The 20,225-nt window shown below is 42.9% G+C and overlaps 1 protein-coding gene across 2 annotated transcripts in view; it reads left to right on the top strand.

Moving 5' to 3' along the window:
- CCHR9.PART0H6orf136 (chromosome chr9.part0 C6orf136 homolog) overlaps nt 1-20,225 on the top strand; it is a gene marked incomplete at its 3' end in the record, with an annotated part of 226,560 nt that overhangs the window by 16,111 nt on the left and 190,224 nt on the right. For both annotated transcript variants that reach the window (XM_044084493.1, XM_044084494.1), the window contains 1 exon segment: nt 2,682-3,162. In XM_044084493.1, the coding sequence (XP_043940428.1) occupies nt 3,007-3,162 (156 nt within the window).

The following is a 20,225-nucleotide window of genomic DNA, read 5'->3' as shown; positions in this document are numbered from 1 at the left end:
TGTCTCATTTTACTTCATTTTTATTTGTGCAGGATCTGAAATCATTATTGGCTGCATATGTCCAAGCTTTCAATGAAGTACACATGCTTATGTGAAATAAAACTGGTGTAGACTGTACAGAATTTATTCTACCTTGGGGAATATTTAAATTTGGTGCAGTTTTCCACTGCCAAGTTCCATCTACCATGCCAGATATTTACCATCTTTTGTTTTCCCATCTGTGTCCCCAATACATCCTTACTGTTGCAAAACTAGATTGAATTATCATGATGAGAAGGGCATTTACTATTTTTCTTTGTAGACCAGAGTTGCTATATGTCGGTTGGTTTCATTTTAGGTAAATGGTAAGCCAAGGGCAGGCGAGGCCTCCACTTTGCATTTTAATAGGGTACACATTTGACGCACATCTCTGGACCGGTGCTAGTGAAGTTATTTTTATCAGAATTGTATTGAAGTGCTGTGTAGTACCTGGCTCTGAGCCATATGATATCTGTAGAATGGAGTTTGGTGGATGAGTTTAATATGCTTTAGAATATTTGTGGGGAATGTTGATTAAATAAAATCTGTTTTTATATGCATGTGTAGAAAGCATACCCCTTATTTGTATGTGCAGAAAGCATAAATTTATAGGGTGTGATTTCATTTTTTTTAAGAAAGTGTAACATTTTCTAAATTCCTGGAAAAAATCCACCTGCTTAATAAGGTTAGTATCTTGCATTTTGGCTTTATATGCATACAAAAGATTCATTGATGTTTTTGGATAGAACTAAATGAAAAACAACTACTAAAGGTTTGTTTTGCAGCATTTTAACAACTGGCCGTTATTTGGAGATTTACTCACAAAGCAATCAGTCTGCAGACCATAATGAGCCCAAGTTTAAAAAAAAAAAATCATTGGTTCTCTGTAGTCTCAAGGAGGGCAAGTCAAGATGGGGGAGGGGGATTTCAGGCTTCCCCATCCAATTATCTAGGTTTATCGTGAAGGTTGCAAGGGTGCTCATTAACTACTTCAGGTAGCTTAAACAAGCATTTTTGCCAAATTATTCTTTAGATTCTGAATGCCCTTCATGTTGGTTATGAAGAGTGGTTTGAATTCAGCCGAGGTTGATCCTGTCCAGTCCTGTTTGATAAGCTTCTGTAGTTAACCTCTCCAAAGAACTGAATGAAGCACATTTATTTTATAAGGATGTTTGACTTTTGTAAATGAGACTGAAAGACCAAGTCAGGTAAAGTAGTAGTTGTCTTTAAACTAGTTGAATTATTTGGAAGATGACTAGAAGTCTGGTGTTAAGAGGTGGTGCATAGAAAGCAATCTCAGACCCCACGCTGATGGGACTGCTTCATATACGCAAGTAAAGCTCCACTCGAGTAACCCACACGCGAGACCTCAACCTGGTCTGTGACATCAATAGGACTGGTTGGCCGGACAGATTTGTGTCCCAGAGAGTCCCCCCTTCTGTGGAATAGACTCCCTCTCCACATTAAGCAGAGTACCTCTATACCTTTTTAAGCGCATCCTGAATAAATGGATGGGGAACGGAAAATACACCCGGGGATTGTGTCCCTGCTGGACAGAGGTATCGGATGCTGACTTGTCGGAACATGGGCAAAATTCTTGGTTAGGCTTGTAAGGGCCTCAGGGCCGATAGCCTAGTAACTTCCTATGAGCCTATGCATTTAAGAGCAATCTGAGATGTAATTAAGAGAGATATAAATCAATATGCTTGGAGGGTAGTAATTTCCAGAGATACCACATACTGAAATCGTTAAGGTTCTTAAGGATTTGACCAAAGGTAGAGCTCTTTACTTGTGAAAACTTTGTGTTTGGTGAGAGAATGCTGCAGTCAAGACCAGTATGCTGTTGGATTGGATTGCTAGACTCTGTATAGGGTGGTTTTATTGCCTTGCAATGAAATGTTGTGGTTAGATAACTTGGTATGTGGTGTCCAGTTTTTGAGGTCTTAAAAGTGTTTGTAAATATGGGTGTGAGTTGTGAGTAGGTCAAGGGGTATGGTGTGTTTGTTGTAAGCTGGTGTAGATGAGTCTGTAGGATTTATTGGTTTCATTTAATGGAAAGGAGGTCTGATGAAGACAAAACAAATTTAAAGAGATGGACTGTTTTGAGTTTGAGAGAGAATGGAAGGTACTAGTAAAAATGTTGAATAGCCACTTGTGGTCTTTTTTTTAAGACTGCATTAGATCCATAGGGTACTAAAAGAAAAATCAGTTATTGCATTATATTTGATATTCTGATTAGGATAACTGAAAGGGTGGAAGCTTATGTCTGATATTACTGTTCTGCATTTTGCTGTTTGTACAGTATCTCTTGTTGTGGCAGGCTAAGGTAAGTGCCATTAATAAGACTTGGCTAAAACAGAGACAGATCCGTGAGCTCCTGTTAGCCAAACAGTTGCTGTTTTAGCAGTCTGTTTTCTTGTTAAATAACTACATGCTTTTGAGGAAGTGTTAACTGAGTTCTGAATACTTCAGTAGTCCAGAGGAGACCAGAAATACCTTGTTTAATTAGCAGCTGCTGTGTGAAGTTTACTCTGTGTTTTTTAACTGGACTTATTTACTTAGTTGCATCTAGTGTGTTTGGACTTTTGTCCAGCTGTTGTAATTGTTAAGAAGTAATTGTGCATTTGTTTCTCTAACTGCTTTCACGTATTCTTCTTTTTCAGGTAACCAGAGCAATCTTTTTACAAAGGAAATGTGTTGAACAGCCTTCATTTCCTTCTCGTCTGTACAAGAATAATCTCCATTTCCTAGAGTGATTTTATTTTTGCTTTATGGTCTTGATCTTCAGCGTGTGGATGGAAACCCTTTAATTGTACTAAGATGAAAAGACTGCATCCTGCTATTCTCAATAGTGGTTGAAGAGGATTAAAAGAAGTAATTTTGGATTTCATAAATTTGTCCAGTCTTGTTTGTGTGAATAGCTGATTTTTTTTTTTTTTTTGCCTCCATCTCTGCATATTGATTGCATATTCATAAACAAAGAAACCAATGGCTGCTTCCATGTACCGGCAAAGTGTAGCCCTGCGAGGTTTTGCAGGGAGTTTAAATGGCTGTAGTGCAGCTGTTGAAGGCACGTTTGGACGAAATACTGGGCATATCTGTAAAGGAAAGAATGGAGAGGCTTATTATAGCCAGGCAAAAGAGGTAAGCAAACTGTTTACTTTAAGTAACATTTACTCTCATCTACATCTGTAGAAATTCTCAGCAGAAGACAACTGAATCTCTGTTGTAGCTACTTAGTCCTATTGCCTGTACCCTGTGTGCCCCTTCCCTTATTGTGCACTTTATTTCATCATTCCATTCAATCACACTCGCAACCCTCTCCTTGAGAAAATGCTTTTCAAATTTAACTTAAATTTTGAATTTTGTCTCTCCACTCTGAATACTGAGCCCCACTTCCCAGTTTTCCTTTCTCATTTCCATCTCTGTCAGCAATACCTTTTGCACCCAGATCATATTTCTCCTCCTAGTGTCCAGCATAGAGGGACATAGCTCTGACTGTAACCCAGATGGCCTGAATTTGATAGCTCTGATGTTGTAAGAGCTGGTCAAGGGGAACTGGAATAAGCAGCCACTACTGGCTTCTCCAGTCTAGTGCAGCAATGCAGTAATTCCCATTTGACCAGTGCTCTAAATTCAGACAGAGGCTTTGACTAAGGCCTTTGGTTGGGAATGTATAAGCTTGTATTTCCAACTGATGACTGTAACTTTCAGGGGCATGTCTAGTTATGTAGAGAAATGTGCACGCATAAGGGTGAAGGGCACTGGAGAGTCCCTGTAAAGATGTGGCACATAAACCTTTGGGGTGGTGGTAGGGAGGTGTTTGAGTTGAGGGAAAATCTGGGCCACTGATTGGGGAGAGTGCATATTGGCTACGGCTTTAAGGTATAGGCATCATGTGAGTCATGGTCTGGGGGAATAAATGACACTCCCCTCTAATGGGATGGGTACCCTAGTCACTGACTGTCAGGGTTAAGTGGTTTTATCACTTATCCCCCCCCCCCCCAAGTGAAACTTGCAAGCCAGCCTTGCCTTACTGGGATGAAGAGTGCTCACCTCTGCAATGAGCACATGAATGACTGCTGGTACATGCAGAAACCACAAAGCATCCCCATGGCTGGATGGCTGTTACCTCCATACTGGGGACTCGTGCTGCTTACAAATGAATGGAAAGTGTTATAAGAGACTCCGTGGTCATCACGCATGTGACCAAAACCTACCTAGAAAAAAATTTCCTTCTTGGTTTCAAGTTAAAACAATCTTGGATCTTTAAGGTATCCTCAGAACGTTTAAATTCCAAGCCCTTGATCATTGTAGTTGCATTTAGCTTGTCTTTATTATTATGGTTTTGAAAACTGCATGTGGTACTCTGAAATAGACTTAGAAACGGCACCTTCAGTTGAACTCTTATTCTGGTATAATAACCTGCCTTTTCCTTTCTAAATTCAAGGATTTAACCCACTTTATAAAGGAGTGCAAAAAATGGCTGAATAGAGAAACTGAATTTGAACTTCTGAGTGAGATAACATTGCAGTATGAAAGGAGGAAAAACAGCCTGAGGCTAGATTTTAATCTTTTCAAAGGAAACAGAACTGGAAATAGTTGTACACCTCATTGCCAATTGCGACACACTAATGGCAGAAGGACTGTATACTGAAAGGCATAATAATGTGGCAAGACTATTGCACTGGGGATTGTGCAAACATTATGGTATCAAAGTGGCTGAAAAACACTAGAAACATGAGCCAGAAAGCATCATAGAAAATAAGTTTACATTATATGGGATCACCCATTACCAACAGTTCAGAAGATAGATGCTAGAAAAAAGGATATAGTGGTCCAAGCAAAAACAAAAGTAGCATTGATCATTGAAATCATCACACCCTGTGACTATAGTGTCTTGTGTACAAAGAGACACAAAGTCATAAAATATCGGGATTTGCAGGCAGAAACGAGAGCAATGTGGAAGAAAGATACCCAGACAGTTCCAATAGTAGTAGGAGCAATGGATCTTATAAAAAACAAATCTACAGTCCTGTTTAGATATCTATACGAATTGCAGAAGGAGTCCTTACTGGGCACATTGCAGGTGCTGCGAAGAGCACTTCTGGCTGATATCAAAGATTGAAACACTACTTTAACCTTTGACTTAAGAATGGAGTTCCTGTCATGGTATTAGAAACCGAAAAGATTTGGAGAAATTGAAATAAATAAAAATCTATATTATTGGAGAAATTGAAATAAATAAAAATCTATATTATTGGGAGGAAAACCCTTTCAGGTTTATTAAGGGGCATCTGGATGTATTGTACTACTACTGTTTTTAACCTCTTCTTTTCTTTGGGACTTGTCCATTTTGTCTAAAATTTTCAAGAATTTTTTTTTCCATGTTTTTGTTTTTTTTTGTCCTCTTCTGACTATTAACAGGGAATGTTCATTCCACTCCTGTATATGCGGAAGTAGCATTTCTCCCCAAGAGAAGCACTCTGAGTTTATAGCACCTTAGGGATTCACGCAGTATATAGGAGTTCTGTTTTTTGAGAAATTTCAAAATCACATTAAAAAGCAAAATAAAATCAAAAGCTTCATTTAGTTGAACAGACTTTCAACCAGAAGTGCTGTGAAAGCTATTGCTTATTTCCCTTTTTGTTTTTATTGAGCTAAACCAGCATCAAGTTCTCCATCTTATCCTAAAAGATTTTGTTTTCTGTTCATACCAAGTCCGTAAGTCATGTCTATTTTTCTGTCACCGTGAATAAACCAGTGCAAAACACTGTGATTAGGGTTTCTCATCTAATCTGAGACTGTATGTTAGTTTAATTGGCTAAATCAGCAAAGTCTTTTACTTAATCCACAATGTAGCCTGTCAAGGATTTCTTCTTCATGAAGAGCTTGAAACCACCTATCATCAAAGAGTTGCATTTTTTTCTCTTACTGTTTCTGACATTTTAATTGTTAGGTTGTCTGAGATCATTCTGAGACATATTCTATGTCCTCTCCACTACTTCATCTATAGGAACTAGGGAAAACTTGCTGATATTCTTGCCATATCCTAGGACACCTCAGAGTTCCTTTCCAGTAGCAGTTTCTTCATCTGGTATCAGTCCTAAGGATGCCAGTCTTAAACCCTGTTGACACTGAGCCTGCACTGGGACCTATGTCCATGTCAAACATTGTAGAGTCAATTTCAGCACAACATGGGTCACTGTTACTGCTTGTGGCAGCAGGTATTGTTTCAACATTTATTTTATCCGTGCTGCTTAAGCCAGCCCAGTGGCACAGAGCGAGAGAGAGAGATACTTGACTAGGACTTGGGTAACCCAAGTTTTGATTAACAACTCCGGGGTCTGACGGCATTAGCAGGGAGGATAAGCTTGCCTATCACTGAGGGTGTGAGACCATGCCAGGTAGTTGCTCAACTGGGCTGTGGTGGAGGCTGGATCTCGGAGACAGTTGACGTGAAGCAGTGGGAGGCTGGAGGTCAGAGTGTGACCTTCCTGTTGGCCCAAGGTAAGGACATGCACTGTAGCTATTCCCCTTGCTTGCTCAGCTTAACAGTAATCAGCACATTGAGGGAGGAACTTGAATCGTAAGAAAAATTGCACCATTGGCTGCAGTATTGGTCCCCGCCGGTCTTGCTTGCTTTTACCCTTGCGTATCTCGTACCCATAGAGCCTGTGTGTGGTGAAGGGGAATCCATGCTTAGATGCTGCCTCAGCATAGAAATCTTATGGTGCTAATCACATCAGGAGTGGCCAGGGAGGGGATTTGTGGAGATCAAAAACCATAGGTGCAGGAGAAGGCTTGAAGTCAGAATCGGTGACCAGAAAATATATTAAAACAATATAAATATACAATCTGTAATGTATCTGTGCCACTTGTGCAATCAGCACCCATGCCAATTATCTGATTTCTGTACTAATGTCATTTCTGGCTGTTTCAGTGTCTGTTACATTGGGCCTCACCTGCCTAGTCCTGGGGTTTTCCATGTCCACTATCTTGAGCATTGCTAGTTATTGGCACATTTCCTTATATAAGGCAGACTTTGCTGAGGACATGAAAGTAACTTTTATTGATGCACCTTTCCAAAGTTTTGTATTTCTTGGCCCGAAGTCAAGGCACACCTTTTGGCATCTGAATCGCAGCTGTCCCTGCCCCCTCTGCATCCTGATAAAGGAGCATTGATGGCCAGTGCAATACATAATCACAATTTCCGCCATCTCCAATCCACTTTGAGGCTGTAGAGGGGCCAGAAAAACCTACTGCAGGTTCATTACAATCGGGACTTTCAGTGTGTGTGTGTGTGTGTGTGTGTGTGTGTGTGTGTGTGTGTGTGTGTGCGCGCGCCCCCTTCCTCTGTTTATATGCAACTACCTTCCAGAATCTCTGACATTTCTCATATCAAAACTAACACTAACACTACCCAAGAACAGCCCCTTAATATTTCTTACATGTAACATTCCAGCATCCTTTTCTATAACTATGCTCATCATCATCACATCACTATAATGTGACTACCCAAAGCACTGCATTAAAACAAGGTACAACCATTTTTAACTTCTAACTATCTCACAAAGATCCCTCAGCAATTTGTATGGCTATCCAAAAATCAGGTTGCTTTGCATATAAAAATGATAGTTTTCCTTTCTGCCAATATTTTAAATGCATGTTAACTACAACTACTTACTATAGCATAGAAATCGAAATCGATCCTTCAACAAATTGCATCAACTACCAAAGGCCAAGTTGTGTTAGTTATCTACAAATATATTTTTGAATTCCTCTGATGTCTAAATATTGATATTTGTGTCTCTTCCCATGAAACTGTCAATGTTGCTTATTGATTGTACTGTTGGAGCTTTTCTCCCCAGGCCTCCCTTGAAAACTGGTTCTTCTGACCCAGACGGACTACCCCTGTAAAAAAAAATGTCCGATAATAAATTATCACTGGCAAAAAAAGTCCTGTACAACAGGAAGCCAAGATCTAAGTATATACGGTTAGCAGTAGTCCTGAGGCATAGCATGGAAGTTCATTATAGAGGCATTTAGGGGGCAGTGTCTTCACTTTTTCCCCACCTTAATGGGGGTGCATCACAACAAACAAGTGGCAAGAGTACCAGTGTACAAAGGATACATGATTATTTTCATAACACAACCTGTCCCACTGTGTCTTCCTTGCCCTGCTGAGCTTCATCAAAAGAGATGTTAATCTCCCATATCAAAACTGCCAAGGAGTTGAAGAGGTACCTCTGCTTCTAGGTAGGAGCCTGTTGTGAGCACTTCTGGATGTTTCCATCCAGGCATACCTCAGTCTCCAGGTTATATTCGTAGTAGCAACCTACCAGAGGTTGCAGGGAACCAGCTTCAACTGTATCCAATGTTTCTTGGTGTTGGTGAACTTGTAAAGTCGCTTCCTGTCCCAGTTGTTGGAATTACCTGACTGCAGTTGAGACAGTGTTCTTTGTAGGACATTATCTTCCAGTTTAACAAATGTTCCCTTCTGATCAAAGTCTCCATCAAACTGACCTCCAGCAGAATGTCAGAGCTATGCCTTCATATTCAGTGTTTCACAGTGGACACCACATGAAGGTGTTCAGTGGGTAGTCAAGAGTCCAGAGGTCCCTGATAGCAGACCATGTGTCGCACCAAGCTCAAATTTCTAGAATGCAAGTAACATCTTTGGTGGTGGATGAAGCTCATTCTTCTTGGCGAAGAGCACAGCTCACAGTTGCCCATTACCATGGCAGCAACCAGTATGAATTCATCTATCCCAGGGAGTGTGGCGTTACAGTGGTCAGATAGTTAATGGTGTCTCCCTCTGAATCCATTCTGACTTCAGCATGCTAAAAAGTAAGTTCTCCATATCTCACTTTTCAGGACTCTCTTTAGGACCCATTCCTATCCATTCTTATAACGTTGCAGTGCTTTGTGTCTGCAGACAAAGGGAGACGCTGTATTGTGTTGCTAAGCCATGAAAGTATGGAAGTGGTCCATTCAATTCAGTCTTTTTCACATTCCAGGGGACCCAGTTCTGTACTTAACAGGTTTGGTTGTTTTTCAGTAATGCCTCAGGAGTGTTCCCTCACTTCCTGTGTGACTCGGACATTGCCCCAGATGTGGGACAAATCTTGCAGTCTCCTTTTAGCATCCTTGATGGGTGTATATCACACCTAATCGAAATCCCAAAATATCGAACACCATAAGCTCGAACTTGGAATGTCGAAATGTGATATAATCGAAAGCTCAGAACAGCGAATTATTTCCCAGGGAAAAAATTAGCTCTTCCGAGACACACACACGCGCACACACACACCAAAAAAAGTAATCCACACATATACACTTAAAATCCTACTTCTAACCATACACAAAACTGTACATACACTACTATCTATCCACTTACCTTAACCCTAAGGTCCATAACTATCGCACGCTCACCTTACCCACTCCCTAACCCTAAGGTCCCTGAATATTGCACATTCACCTTGCCTGTTTCCTAACCCTAAGGTCCCTAACTATCGCACACTCACCTTACCCGCTCCCTAACCCTAAAGTCCCTAACTATCCCATTCCCACACTCACCTTAACCCGGTCCGTTTTCACACTCACCTTAACCCAGTCCGTAACCTTCGCACCACAGTGGAGAAAATAGTGAAGCGTCAGAAACGGCCCACCAAATTCTTTCCCCAGAAAATAATTTGATGTTCTGCAGCTTCACTATTTTCAGTGTTAGCTGTTTTGGGTTCGATATTGTAACATTCAGCGTGTTACTACTTTGATGTTAGGATATAAACCCTCCTTGATCAATGCCATGTCACCAACTATTACTTCATTTTTTCCCCTCCAAAGGGATGCCCCATTGATGGTCTGTTCAGAAGTAGCCCTCTGGGCAACTGTTTTTTCTTCCCTTTCATGTGATAAGTGGATAAACTTTTTAAGTCCAGAGATATTGTCATGGCCTTTTACTGGTGTCAGCAGATTTGGTTCCCACAGTTTTGCCTCCTCTACAGGAGTGGCACCTTCGACTGAGTGCTTCTAAAGTGCCTCTGTATCACCCAGACAGTCCTTCAGGCTTACAAATTTAACTTTCCATTTTCATTAGTAATTCTTATTTTTCCTCTGGTAATTCAGATTATGTTGTATTCTCAGGATCTGAGCACTCAAAAGGCATATAGAGACAAGTGGACTTGCTTATTTATGTGACCCAGAGCTAAAAGACTTTACATTTTCAGTCTGTTCTAGCTGTCCTGGATTACATTTTTTGATATTCTTCATTTGGTGCCTAGTTGTACTGCCATCAAGGTGCATCCATAGGATCATAGGAAGCTACTAGGCTACTGGCCCTGATGCCATTATAAGTCTAGCCAAGAGTTTAGCCCATGTATAGACAAATCAGCACCTGCCGCCCCTGTCCAGCAGGAATATGGGTGGAATCCCAGGGATGTATTTTCTATTTCCCATCCAGTTATCCAGGTTGCACTTAAAGGAGTAAAGAGGTACTCTGCTTGACGAGAAATGGGAGCCTATTCCACAGATTGGGGGAGTCTCTGGGACACTAATCTGTCCCGCAACATCCTATTGGTGTCACAGACCAGGTTGAGGCTGTCTGTGCTGGTTACTTGAGTAGAGTTTGACTTGCGGATATGCAACAGTCCCATCAAGATGGGGTCCAAGATCACCTTGTATGCCAGACAGAGGTCGCATCTGAGGAGTCTGTATGAAACTGAGTAGAGGGATAGAGCTTTTAGCCTATATATGTATGGTAGATTTTTTGAGCCCTGGATCCTCCTGGTGAGGAACGTCCTGTGGTCTCTCCAGCTTCTGCATGTGCTTTGTGAGGTACATGCCGAATGGGGCGTTGTACTCGATAATGGACCTTATAAGGGAAGAACACAGGGATGTTATGGCCTCCTTGTCCCTAGATGAGATGCTCTTTCTACATGGCCCACCTCATAAGTAAGCTTTCTGTACAGTGGAAGCAACATGGTGGTCAAAAGTCAGGTTGCTATCAATATGGGTGCCCAAATCCCTCACAACTGACTGTGTGCTTAGGACATTATCATCTTCTTTCGGCTGTTCCCGTTAGGGGTTGCCACAACGGATCTTCTGTTTCCATTTCTTCCTGTCCTTTTGCATCATGCTCTTTCACACCAACCGCCTGCATGTCCTCTCTCACCACATCCATAAACCTTATCTTAGGCCTTCCTCTTTTCCTCTTACCTGGCAGCTCCATCCTTAGCATCATTTTCCCAATATACCCAGCATCCCTTCTCAGCACATGTCCAAACCAACACAATCTCGCTTCTCTTGCTTCGTCTCCAAACTGTCCAACCTGAGCTGATCCTCTAATATACGGATTCCTAATCCTGTCCATCCTAGTCACACCCAGTGCAAGTCTTAAATCTTTAACTCTGCCACGTCCAGCTCTGACTCCTGCCTTTTCGTCAGTGCCACCATCTCCAACCCATATAACATAGCTGGTCTCACTACCCCCTTGTAGACCTTCCCTTTCACTCTTACTGGTACCCGTTAGCTACAAATCACTCCTGACACTTTTTTCTCCACCCATTCCACCCTGCCCGTACTCTCTTCTTTACCTCTCTTCCACACTCACCATTACTCTGAACTGTTGATCCCAAGTACTTAAACTCATCCACCTTTACCATCTCTACTCCCTGCATCCTCACCATTCCTCTACCCTCCCTCACATTTACACACATATTTTCTGTTTTAGCCCTGCTGACCTTCATTCCTCTCCTCTCTAAAGCACATCTCCACCTCTCCAGGGTCTCCTCAACCTGGTCCCTACTCTCACTACATATAACAATGTCATCTGCAAACATCATAGTCCATGGGGCCTCCTGTCTGATCTCATCTGTCAACCTGTCCATCACTACTGCAAATAAGAAAGGGCTCCGAGCTGATCCTTGATGTAATCCCACCTCCACCTTAAATGTATCTGTCACTCCCACCGCAGTCTTCACCAATGTCGCACTACCCTCGTACATATCCTGTACCACTCTTGCATACTTCTCTGCCACTCCCGACTTCCTCATACAATACCACAACTCTTCTCTAGGCACCCTGTCATATGCTTTTTCTAAGTCCACAAAGACACAAACCAACTCCTTCTGACCTTCTCTGTATTTCTCCAACAACACTCTCAGAGCAAATATTGCACCTGTAGTGCTCTTCCCTGGCATGAAACCATACTGCTGATCACTAATCATCACCTCCCTTCTTAACATAGCTTCCACTACTCTTTCCCATAACTTCAAGCTGTGACTGATCAATTTTATCCCTCTGTAGTTACTGCAGCTGTGCACATCACCCTTATTCTTAAAGATAGGTACCAAAACACTTTTTCTCCACTCCTCAGGCATCCTCTGACTTTCCAAAATTTCATTAAACGATCTGGTTAAAAATTCCACTGCCATTTCACCTAAGCACCTCCATGCTTCCACTGGTATGTCATCTGGGCCAACAGCCTTTCCATTCTTCATCCTCTTCATAGCTGACCTTACTTCCTCCTTGCTAATCTGTTTCACTTCCTGATTCACTATCCCCACATCATCCAACCTTCTTTCTCTTCATTCATCAGCCCTTCAAAGTACTTCCATCTATTCAACACACTCTCCTCACTTGTGAGCACGTTTGCCTCACTATCCTTTATCACCCTTACCTGCTGCACACATCTTTCCCAGCTCTGTCCCTCTGTCTAGCCAATCGGTACAGGTCCTTTTCTCCCACTTTAGTGTCCAATATCTCATACAACTATCCATATGCCTTATCCTTAGCCTTCGTCACCTCTCTCTTTGCCATGCATCTCATCTCCTTATACTCATGTCTACTTTCTTCATCTCTTTGGCAATCCCACTTCTTCTTCGCCAGCCTCTTCCTCTGTATACTCTCCTGTACTTCCTCATTCCACCACCAGGTCTCCTTGTCCTCCTTCCTCTGTCCAGATGTCACACCAAGCACCTTTCTAGCAGTCTCCCTTGCTAGCTCTGCTTTAGTTTCCCAGCTATTCAGTAACTCTTCACTGCCTCCCAGTGCCTGTCTTAACTCTTCCCTGAACTCCACCTCACAATCAGCCTTTTTTAACTTTCACCATTTAATCCTTGGCACTGCTTTCACATTTCTCCTCCTCTTCTTGATGATCAGTGTCATCCTACAGACCACCAATCTATGCTGCTTAACTACACTTTCCCCTGTCATCACTTTACAGTCTCCAATCTCCTTCAGACTGACCCACCCTACATAGGATATAATCCACCTGAGTGCATCTTCCTCCACTCTTGTACGTCACCCTATGCTCCTCCCTCTTCTTAAAGGACATTATGAATGTGATAATTTGTGGGGACATCACTGTCCCCAAAGGGGGTGATGATGCATTTTTTTGCATTTAGCTTGAGGCCATGTTCCTGGCACCAGTCATTTGTTTGGGTGAGACCCTCTTGGAGGATGTCCACGTCACTAGGGGAATTTGACAGCCCCTGGCTTGCAGTCATCTGCAAACTTGGTCAGCCATAGCTCACTGGTTTAGGCCTGCACCTCAGAAAATTATATCCCAAATAACAGCGGCCCCAAGACTGAACCCGGGGTACGCCACTCTATATGAGTCTACTGCTTGTGGTGACTTCCCATATTTTGACTAGGTGAGCACTGTCAGTGAGCCAGTTAGCTACCCATCTGGTAACATACAGATTGATGCCTTGTTGAGAGAGTTTATCTATTATGCCCGAGTGGGGAATAGTGTTGAAGGCTTTGGCCAGGTCAAGGTAGGCGGTGTGCACTGTCTTCCCCTCGTCCATGGCTTTGGTGACGGTCTCAAAAAGGTCAGCCATATTTAACAGACGTGACCTCTCCTTGAAGCCAAATTGTGTGGGATTGAGTGTTTGGAGGTATGATGATCCATTCAATGGCCTTGCAGATCAGGCTAGTTAGGCTGATGGGTTTATAATTTCCCGAATCTGTGGATGCTCTTCCTTTGTGTAAAGGGGTGATGGTGGCTGTCCTCCACTGAGCTGGGACAAAGCCGGTTCTCAGGCTTTGGTTGAATACGGCACCTAATGGTGCTGCAAGTTCCTGCCGGAGTGCATGTATGATGCAGCCTAGGATGTTATTGGGTCCCATGGAGGCTGTATTTTTTTTACTTTGAGAGAGCAGTGTTTTCCTGATTCCTAGATCTGAGGGGAAGGATGCAGGTACTGGGAATGTTCTGATTTACTGATTTTTTTTTGGGGGGGGGGGGGGGGCAGGGGTGAAATTTTTGCTGAATCTGTCAGCTAGCAAGTTTGCTATATTTACAGCATTTGTATATGTGGTGTCCTTGACCACCAGTTCTGAATAGATCTGGGTGCTACCTTTGAGATTACAGACCTATGTGAAGAAGGCCTTATGATTATCTCTAGTAGATGTGGCCAATTTGGACTCTGCTTTGGAGGATTTCACTAGTGCTTTTATTTGCTTGTTTAGGCTCAGGAGAGATTGCTTCCAATTGGGCACATGCTCTTTCTTGATCCTGGACAGCAATTTTTTCTTTTGTTGTATAGTTTATTTATTGCAGATGTCCACCAAACAGGTTTACTCTTCCTTGCGGAGGATGATTTAGTCCTGTCAGGTATTCCCGATTTCATGCATCTAGATAATGTTCATATCGTAATTTGGTATAGTTTTGGATACTGGTGTCTGTTCCTAGAGAGGGGGAGGGGGCTGTGAAGCTATTTATACTATCCCTCAGAAGGCTGTAATCAGTTTTGGAGAAGTTTTTTGTTTGACCCTAGCTAGAGAGGGGTTGGAGGAGATGGTGACATTCGAATGTGACCGCTTTATGGTCGGATCTTGCAAGGGAAGATGATACTGCAGGGATGCTGCAGCAGTTACTTATGTTGGTTAATACCAAGTCCAAGATATTATCACCTCTTGTGAGGGTATTGACTAGCTGTTCCAAAGCATTTGCAATGACAAAATTGAGGAATCTGTGGGCATTTGTGTTCTGGCATGAGTAGTTCTTCCAGTCTATGTTTGGGTAGTCACTCACCCAGGATCAGTGTAAAGGGTTGAATCTTGATAGATTCGAATAGGTCTAGATAGGCAGTTTTGGCATCTTGAGTCAGAATTGGGGGCTGGTAGCTAGCTATGATTTGTATAGGGATTTTGTCAATGGTTAACTGTACCTGGAGTGTCTCCTTTGCGTCATACTGTTTGACCAGCGTGGAGCTGTGTATGTCTTTAATATATATATTGAAACTCCACCTCCTTTGGCTTTACCATCCACAGTTTGATACACTGTTAGAAACTCCTTGTGTTTTGACTGATTTGTATTACCTCAGCAAGATCCTACCTGGGCATCCTGCAGAGTTCTACAGCAGCAAAGAGAGAAAAGAGAGACTTTGAGTGGATGAAGTACCTCTGTTTTGCTTTCTATTGCTTATTTTCTGTAACGGCACTATTCCAAGCATTTTTATTAATTTTGTAACTTATTTGAACTGTTCATTTTGTTTTTTTTTTAATTCTGATACTGTTTGCACTTTAACTTATCATTTTTTTTTGTTTGTTTGTTTTGTTTTTTTTTTTTTTTGTAAGTGTTTCCAACTGTTTAACTGCTGTGGGCTACACACTCAAGTGCGATAGCCATTTTTCCGAACATGTTTGTATTACTGCATCTGCTTTAATTCTTGAAAAAACAAAAAAAATACTAAAAAATCCTCTCTCTCTACTTGTTTCCCCCTTTCTATAACCAGTTGTGTCCAGTTTTCAGATTTTGCTGAATTCTGGGTTGTTTTGTAATTTCTATGTTGCCCAGACCTTACTAAGATAGAAGGATGCTTCTCTGCTCATCAGTGAGAGTGGTGAGCTTTGAGCAGCCTATCTGTTGCTGGAGGAGTGGTTTCAGCTCAGGATCTGTAGTTTTATTGGCCATTTTGGGCTATTTCTATCCCATTCATCTTTCTGTTTAAAAACCCACGTTTGCGTGGTTTTGTGCAGCGCTGTTTAACTAGGGTTAAACTATTCCTGGTGCTGGAAAGTCTGCTCTTCAAATGTTCCTTTAGAACTAGCCAGTTTTCTAGTTTTAGCACTCAAAACTGTCTTTGTGCTCAGCACTTGTTCAAAACTATTTGCAAGCACTAAATCTACATAGTACTGCAGCACTGAACTTTCCTCACTTGTCAGGAGGAAAAACGTTTTTAGTACTTAAAATATAAGCACATATTCAGGCATGTCTAAGGGTCAGCTCCTAGTGTTTTCCCCTGTCCACCTGATGAACCTGGGCATCTTGGGGCAATGTAACAATTGCCTCGTACACTGACAACCCTCTACACCTACCAAACAACCCTACAACCTGTGAGAGAGGTACTATAAACTGGAAGCCAAGCTCTCTCCAGCCAAGACTGGACTAGTCGGTCAAGAGGAGAAGGTAAACACCTGCACGACACTACACTCAACACGTAGCCTATCAAAACCTACACCACCTAAACCCACACATAGTAACACAAAACACACACCTACAGTCGTGGAGGCTCTCAATAAAAATCTGACCAAAACCACAAAGAACTCCAAAGCTGAAATGCAAGCAAACACCACCCAAATGACACGCAGCCCACAAAATCCGTGTGTCACTCACCTCCGCCCATAAGGCAGAACAACATACCCAACACACTAGTCATAGGCGACTCTGTAGTCAGGCACACTGATGTCCCACTCACCAGGCTAAACAAGGAGAAAATTACTGTCAGCTGCCTGTCTGGTGCCAGGATCTGCCACAACGCACGCACTCAGGTCACTCCACAACAAGTACAAATATGACTGGCATTGTCCATGTTAGTGTGAATGACCTGAGATGTACCTCCATGGACTACGTGACATGGAGAAGCGTTCGGATCATGTAGCTCAGGCAGGCATGACCCTAGCCCTGAGCAGCATCCTGCCATCGCCCAGAATGATATTACAGTACAAGGACAAACTGATTTGACTTGAAACAATTGGCTAAGCTTCTGGTGTCATTCTAAGGGGATCCAGTATCTGTCTTCCTTGGACAACATGCTTGACAGACCACAATGCTTCGCCAGAGATGGCCTGCACCTGTCTCTCCTGGGATTCTGGATACTGGCTAAGGCTCTTGCCACCCTTATAGTGCCTTTTTTAGACAAGGCTCAAATGACAAACTCACCACCATAGCAGGTACAAGCAAGCAAAATCTGAGGGTCATGCTACTCAATGCTAGCACTCACTCGAGGCACTCCTTAAGATGGAGAACATCAACATCTGTGCAGTGACAGAGACCTGGTTCCAGGCTCCAGAGAGGTGCATTACCAGGCTATAAATCATGCCACACCTTTCGGCCACCTAACCTGGACTGAAACACTGTAAAGGAGGAGGTGTTTGTTAAGGATATCACCACCTTCAGGCTAGTTACTCAACCTAATGCATCCGAAATTCAAGTGCAACGAACACTGAGCAAGACTGCAATCCAGGTTGTAGCTTGTTACAGATCCCCCGCCATGCCCCAGGATGCCAACTCTGTTTCTTGATATACTGGACAACATTAAGGTACAGTCCCATACCTTAATAATGGGAGATAACTACCACACCATCAACTGGGAAAACTACTCGTGCACTAACTCATTTGCTCAGTGTTTCCTGGAATTCATAAATTCCAACACCCTGGATGAGCTTGTCCTTACCCCCACCAGGGGCAGCAGTATCCTTGCCCTGGTCATTACCAATCTGGGTAACCGATGCTCCACACCTTTGGTCAACTCCTCCCAGGTCAGATCCAAACACAACCTAATCACTCTAGACATCCATATCCTTCCCCCACCCCTATTAAGGAAACCACCATAAAAAACGTCTCCAAAGCCAACTTCGTGCTTCTTAAGACAGAAGTGGCAAACTTCATGCAGCCTATACAGACAGGCAATAGCTGTACAACTGCTGAAATCTATACAGATGCACTGTATAAGCACATACATGAGTGCATGGATCACTCCATCCCCAGCCAGTCTGGTGAGTGCATGGATCACTCCATCCCCAGCCAGTCTGGTGGTCCCCTGCCATAAACTCTACAACAGAAGGAAGAAGCTGTTGCAAAAAGGGTAAAATCCCATGATTGCAGGAACTCCCTGATCAGCCTCAGCAAGAAGCTAAGATCCCTCATAAAATCCGCCAAAGCTAGTTACGAAAATTTAAATTGCCACTGATGCTAAAGAAATCCACACAAAATTTCATGTTCCTCGAATGTCCCCAAAGTTCCACATTGAAAGAGTCTGTCACACATTCAGGTTTAGGAATGTTTTAAGTGAAATCCATGGTAAATAGAAATTAATCGTATTAATTCATTTAAAGGATCTTTATAAGTAAAACCAGCATATTTTAACCATCCTATGACTTTCCTAGTTGAAGTTGTTAGTAAGCCATTAGTATGTGTTCCACATTTTGCCCATTTGTTCCGCATTATGAAGGTGAGTGTCCATCATTTTGGAGATGGAATGTTGAGAGCTCTGCCACCCCCCCCCCCTCGCCACCCAAAGGGCCCATCTGTATACCGGAAGAGTGTAAAGCCCCTGTAATCACGGACACACAAGTAAAGACTGCACTCTCCAAAGCTAAGAACACAGCATCCATGGGACCAGACAACATCCCAGGCTGCATCCTGCACGAACTATAGAATGAACTGGCACCCCCCCCCCCCCAGTACCATGTTCAGTCATAGCCTCACTTCAGGCTTTGTGCCTCCTGAATGGTGCACAGCAGCTGTTATCCCACTCCACAAAGGGGGTGCCGCCATAGACCCTGGGAACTATCGCCCCATTAGCCTGACAAGCCTGGTCTGCAAGGCCATGGAACGTATCATCATGGAGCTTATAAAAGAAAGACATAGGTAACCTCCAAACTCTGGACCCCACTCAGTTTGGGTTTGTAAAAGGCAGATAATCTCTCCTAAACCTGATTGACTTATTTGAAGCAGTCACCAGAGCCTTGGTCGAGGGTAAGGTGGTGCACACAGCTGATCTTGACCTCGCCAAGGCTTTCAACACCATCCCCCACTCTGGAATTATAGACAAACTCACTAGACTGGGCGTAAATCTGTATGTCACATGATGGATGGCCAACTGGCTCACTGACAAAACCCACACAGTGAAAGTAGCGAAGTGGGTCCTCTCCTGTTTGGTATTTACTTCTCAGAAGTCCAGGCTAATACAGCAGGTCTTTGGCTAACTAAGTTCTCAGATGACTGCAAACTAGAATCGCCTAATGATGTGGACATTCTACAAAGGTGCATCACTGAGACTGATGCTTGGTGTCAGAGTCATGGCCTCGAGCTCAATGCCAAGAAGTGTATCATCCCCTTTGGGGAAAAACACTGTACCCATGAAGTACCACATAGGTGGTAGCCTACTAAACACCGAAAGTGTGATAAGAGACCTTGGGACACAGGTGGACAGTAGCCTCTCCTTTTGATAATCACATCGCCACAGTAGTCAGGAAATCCTATGTGGCACATCTCATCACAAAGGGGTTCTCCTCTAGAAAAAAAAAGGTCATTGTTCCTCTCTACTCATCCCTTATCAGGTCCATTATAGAGTACAACTCCTAGTTTGGCATGTACCTCGCAAGACACCTACAACTAGAAGGACCACAGAAATACCACACAGAGGATTACTGGCTTGAAAACGTATGCCATACGCAGACCATCTCAAAGAACTCCAGCTGTACTCTGTCGCATATCGCCTACTCAGAGGCGACCTCTGCCTAACATATATAAAGCCATGTCAAACCCAGATCTGTTGGACGTGCTACACTTAAAGAAATCACAATCTCTCTGAACCGCACGCTCCAGGGACCTTAAACTTGTCACTACAATAAACGGATCATGCTGGGGGATAGATTCCTGTCCTGGAGACTCCGTGCCCTGGAACAAACTACCCATTCATGTCAAAGCAAGCTCTTCATTGGCCCTCTTTAAGAAAAATCTTGACAGTTGGATGGGAAATAGGAAATTCGCATTGGGGATCACTTTTGTGGCTCTACTCGACAGGGGTACAGGAAAATAAATTCTTGAGTGGTGAAAGCCAGGGAACTTTTTGGCTTGGCTTTTATAGGCCATAGGGCTGAAAAACTAGTACCTACCTATGAACCTATAAATGTATGATAGGATGAGTAACCAGGTGCTCTCCAAGTTTTTTCTGGTTTCCGCTATGGCTTGC

Source organism: Protopterus annectens, chromosome 9.part0 (assembly GCF_019279795.1).
Source record: "Protopterus annectens isolate FY-2018-M chromosome 9.part0, PAN1.0, whole genome shotgun sequence".
Classification (NCBI taxonomy): domain Eukaryota; kingdom Metazoa; phylum Chordata; order Ceratodontiformes; family Protopteridae; genus Protopterus; species Protopterus annectens.
The sequence above is the reverse complement of the archived record's forward strand: the minus strand, read 5'-3'. Positions and strand labels throughout refer to the sequence as shown.